We start from the raw sequence: 5,211 nt of genomic DNA on the forward strand, positions 1-5,211 counted from the left end.
TTTCTTCTTCACTTCTGTGCAGGACATCCAGACGAACAGCTGTCAGGCTACCTTTTTATTCCTAACTCAACTACAGGACTACCTTTTTATTCCTACTCAATTATAGACCAGCCGTCTTCAGAAGCAGTAGCTGATTTTCCAGCTGAAGTCATGTCTTAGGGTAAAAACTCTGAAGGTTCAGAGTCTTCAAGTACTTACAGAATACTTTCAAGTTGAATGAATTCAAATGCCTTTACCAAACTTACAAGTTTTTACCTGAATAGAGATCGCAACTCACAGCCTTTACCTGTCCACCTTCTACACTCCCACATTTCTTTCTCTAACACCTTTGGTGTTAAAATTGTACTCTGGAGAAGTGGTGCTCACAAATACCCCAGTTTTTCTTAAGGCTTCTGCCTAAAGGCTGCCAAGTACCCTCCATCATAAAAACTCGTTAGCTGGGACTTCTCAATTTTAACAGAAAGAACAGTTGTTTTACATTTACACTGGCAGACACATCCGTAACCCTAATTTCAGGAAAATTCATTGTCTTGCAGATTCAATGACAGTGTTGCATGAACTGTACGCAGCAACAAAGAGAAACTACTATTCACTGAAGGACAAAGTCCACCCAATAAAATCTGCTGCTTATGTGTCAAGATGAAAAGCCTTGAGCATCTTACAAGGCCCTACAGATACAGTTCAGTATTTTCCTTTCACATCCTCAATTCCATCAAATCACAACACAGAAGTAAATACCAGCGTGCTGTGGAACTATCACAGCTGCCATTAAGACTATTGTTTTACCCCTTCTCATCAGAAAGATGGGGCCTTATAAAGCAGCCATTAACACAGGGCTCCAACAGGGGCTGTATGTTTCCAACACATTGCACCGTACTGACACAGTCCCTGCATGGCATGTTCGGAATTTCACACACAACACTTTTTGAAAAAGTCTTAGCAGCAGCCTACACTGGCTTTATGAATATTTACATACCACATTCAAAAAGCTTAGATGCTTTCTTCCCAAAAGACATGAAAGACTGCTAAGCAGTTGCACCTTCAGGTTTCAAATGCCTCGGCAAATCACTACCTACAGAAGATTGTTAACAGCAGACTGAAACATGCTACATATTTACACTCTGGAGAACACCATTTTAACTTGCAGAATTGTTTCCATCAGTAAGGCACACCAGACAGAGGCGATTCCCACATGCTAAATCTTTATTGTGCGAATGTTGTTCAGAGCGTTTATTACCCTTTGCAGACACACATTCAAAAAACAAAAATACGTTAACAGTGGCTAGACTGATGGGTGACATATTAAATCTATTTGGTGGTAATTTATATGCATGCAGTTAACTCTTGTGATGTAAAAATCTTAGCCAGGAGGCCATCCCAGCTGACGACCACCCAGAACATGGAGATGTACGTGATAGACAGACTGACCACCCTCAGGCCCTTCATTCACAACCATCCGGAATCCATTGGTCAGGCCCAGGTTAGCAGCACACTTCTTGCCAACAATCATTAAATGCCCAAGAAGCTGGAGGAGAAAAAAAACAAAAAGAAAAAAAAAACCAAACAGAAAACACACAAAAACGGGAGAGGGCAGGAAGGGAAGGAATGAGAACAGAGAACCATTCGGATAAGCCAGTAATTCTTAGAAATTCAGCCACTGCTCTTCAAATTGTCTTCCTGCAACTGACACTTTCCCAGAAAAGCTGCAAAGACTGACTATGCATAATATAGGGGGAAAAAAGAGCTATAGATTTTTTTCAAGCTAGACAGTAACAGACTACAAATGTCACAGAAGCTAAATTTATCTCATGGTTAAAGCCCCCATTACTTTTTCAGGCAACACACATAATTCTGGTAGAAAAGAAACTTTATCTTATCATGTAAAGGTTTACAAAATCTTTGAGCTTGATGTTTATAGTTACAAATGAAATATTCAGCACCTCTCAGCTAACTTTCCCTTTCTTCATCTCTGACCTGCCAAAAATCCCAAGCCTGTATTAGAATAAGTACTAGTGCCTGTAAATCATGAAAACAGACATCAAGATTGTACCGCAAAATAACAATTCATTTTGCACTGCAAATACATACCCAGAGATACATTTTGCTTTATATCACTACTTTTACTGGAAAACCTTAACTCCATTCCCATTCTAAGCTAGAGGAAAAGGATTATAGTATCAGGAAACTACTTTGCCTCTTTGAAATGTCAAGAGGAATAGGGGGAGAATCTAGTAGATTATGAAGTAATTAGAGGTACAGTTTGGTGTACAGAAAGCTTCTAGAGTACTTACAGATTCATCAGAATCTTCTGCTTCAGATAACCTGACAATTGGCTTCTTAGGAATCACTAGGAAATGCGTTGGAGCTTGGGGTGAAATATCGTGGAACGCAAGGCACTACAGGAAGAGCAAACAGTTAAAACATAATTTGCTTCAGAGAAAGGCAAGAGTTTAAGTAAATCAATATGCCCCACTAAATACATACTTAAGCAGATTATCAGATACCCCAAATCATAAGCAGAAATGCTGATTCTTCTTGAGTGACGTATTATTCAAAGTCCTCTAATTTCTAAACACAAAACACCTACTTACCAAGACTTGCTGGTATGAAAAAAATATTCATTATTCTGTGTTAAGTATTATTTAAAAGCTATAGTCTTCTCAGCAAGAGAATATGCAATTAGGTTCATGATTTATTATTTCCACATCTGCGTAATAACTAACAGAGCTGACGGCATGCATGCCTATAAAAAGTACATTTATGCTTATTTCACTTTTTTATTCACACCCTATTTAATAAAACAAATGGCAAACAGTTGCTAATCATCTTCCAGTTATGTCTGAATATTGCCTTGGTCAAAGATAGCAAAGCAATTTCAAAGAACCTGAACTTATGTGATTGAGGCCATATTACATTTCTGTTCTAAACAGCACCAAGTATTCAAGAAAAAAATTAATTCAAAATAATGTATTAAGGTTGGCTCTACTTCAGACATTCCCAAATTCAGGGAAAGGCATCACTTTTGAAATATGAACAACTATCTGTAGTAAGTAGTTGACTCCCAACTGACTTTATGCAAGTACCAAAATTAATGTCAATCAGAAACTGCATGCAGCACCTAACTACATCAAATAAATCTCAAATTAGGAACTTTCAATAGATAAGAGAAATAGAAGAGAAAGCAAAGAAAGAGAAAAGGAAGCTATGCCTCTTTGTGCAAATGCCAACCACAGAACTGGGACTTGCTACTGCAACCACCGCAATCTGCAGATGCCCACACTGAGCATGCATTCTGCCATTGCTAACCAAAGGGCACCTCTGACTTAACTATCACATTTAACAGCAAAACATCTGGGAGTTACTGGTTGAGCTATGCCACAGAGTGCATATTTATAAACACACACCTTGCATTTGTCAAAGTATGTATTTCCTAGATGCTTTCACTTATTTGTGAATCAATAAAGTGAATTTTCTATGCGACTATACTGCTTTTTAATTCTGCTGAGAGGAACTGTGGCCTTTGCCAAGAGTAAAGGTGGTGAAAAGCCCGAACTTTACTTACATTAACAATGCCTTATCAGATATACCTCCAATCTGTCCTATTTTAAGCTATCTTTAAGAAGATAATGCCCAGTTTTAAATCTCTGATGAACTGCTTGTCTCTCCCAAACAGAGAAGGTTGGTAAGCAACGAATGGATCAATAAAGCTAATTTGCACCTAATTAAGTAAATCTTACTTTGAGTTGATCATTTTGTAAGCAGTTTTTCTATTCTATGTGGTCCACATAGAGGCAGAATGCAAGTGGCCAAATTGAGTCAAAGAATTTAATGAGCAGAAGACCGATAGCAAATAATTTTCTATGGGACAGAGAGCAGAAGTAGTATCGAACAGAAGCGCAATCACAGAAAGTCCATGAGTGCACAGTAAGCCAATCTTCATTTCAGCAAGTTTAGATTCAACTAAAACAACAGCGATAAGGCTTAATTCCACAGAGACTTTGTACTTTTTAATATCTCCTTTTCTCCGCATGTCAATTAATGATTAAAAACCTTCCTTACATTTCTCCTTGCAACATTTCCAGCCACCTCTAAAAAGATATTCATAGAGTCAACAAAATGAATTAAAGATCATCCAATTTAGTCAACTAAACTCTAAAAGCAGTTCTACATTTCTGCATTGTTTAAGGTAAAAATCAATTTTCTTCCAGAAAATATTCTGCACTAATGGCAGTCAGAGTAGGTTATACGCTCTCAAGTCACTCATCAAAATCAATGGCCTGATTCTCAATCAAGCAGTGCTCAGGTTACGCTGCTGTAGCCATTACACCTGAGGAAAAACCTCATGTAGCTTTAACCCTGGTAGAGAACAGATGCACACCCTCACATAAACACAGAACAGTACGTATAAGCTTGACTTTTTGGAAAGAAGTGAAAATTTCCGTATTCTTGACTAGATAGCAGCTGCAACATTTCTGTATCTATTAAGAAAGCATTGTTCCAAGCTATGCATAATTTTTAAGCACACAAATCAGACAAACAGCATCTTTAGTGAGTCTGTATTCTACACTGCAGCTAATCCCTTATTTCAAAAGCAAAAGCCCTTGTTCAGTATTTAAATTTAAAAAAAAAAAAAAAAAAGGGCTTATAATGAATACTGATACAGTTTACATCTTGGAGAGAACAGGTGCTTTCATAAGCTAACCATTTCACTTCGCCCCTAGCATGCTGCGGTGCACCAGCATCACTGCATGCTACCAGTCCCATCTCACCACAGAAACCGATTTTGCAGCCTGCAGGATGACCAGTTCCAGACTTTTGTGAAGAGCAGAAAAAGCTGTAATTCTCTATAATTCTTTACTTTAATAATCCCTCTCAGAGGTTCATAACCAAAACTTGGCAGGCACAGCTGTATAATCTGCATAATGCTATTGAGAGGCACATCAAGACCTGCATTTCCGATGTGCAAAAGCAGCTCGTTATGGTGCATTGTTTACGCCCGGAATCCACAAGGAGACTGCCTGCAGGTGGCTAACCTAAGGTTTCACCCCTACCCTCCTACACCAGCTGTGAGAACCCCCGTCCCTTGGCAATAACGCCTGCACGGCCTGCAATGCCGTAAGGCTGCGACACGGCGAATGCCAGCGGCCGCCGCCGGGTACGTTAGCGCCGGCGGCCCTCCTCCACACACAGGCCGGTGACACAGCGGGGCTG

General features: G+C 39.2%; 1 protein-coding gene across 1 annotated transcript; it reads right to left on the bottom strand.

Annotated features, from left to right (window-relative positions):
• Nucleotides 1-1,183: 1,183 nt before the first annotated feature.
• LOC104072134 (histidine triad nucleotide-binding protein 1-like) lies at nucleotides 1,184-4,987 on the bottom strand. The gene is made up of 3 exons (XM_009582613.1): nucleotides 4,859-4,987; nucleotides 2,292-2,396; nucleotides 1,184-1,525 (listed from the first exon to the last, which is right to left on the bottom strand). The coding sequence occupies exons 1-3, from the start codon at nucleotides 4,985-4,987 to the stop codon at nucleotides 1,361-1,363; spliced, it is 399 nt and encodes a 132-aa protein (XP_009580908.1). The 3' UTR covers nucleotides 1,184-1,360.
• Nucleotides 4,988-5,211: the final 224 nt, after the last annotated feature.

This window comes from Fulmarus glacialis, unplaced genomic scaffold (assembly GCF_000690835.1).
Source record: "Fulmarus glacialis isolate BGI_N327 unplaced genomic scaffold, ASM69083v1 scaffold42747, whole genome shotgun sequence".
NCBI lineage: Eukaryota > Metazoa > Chordata > Aves > Procellariiformes > Procellariidae > Fulmarus > Fulmarus glacialis.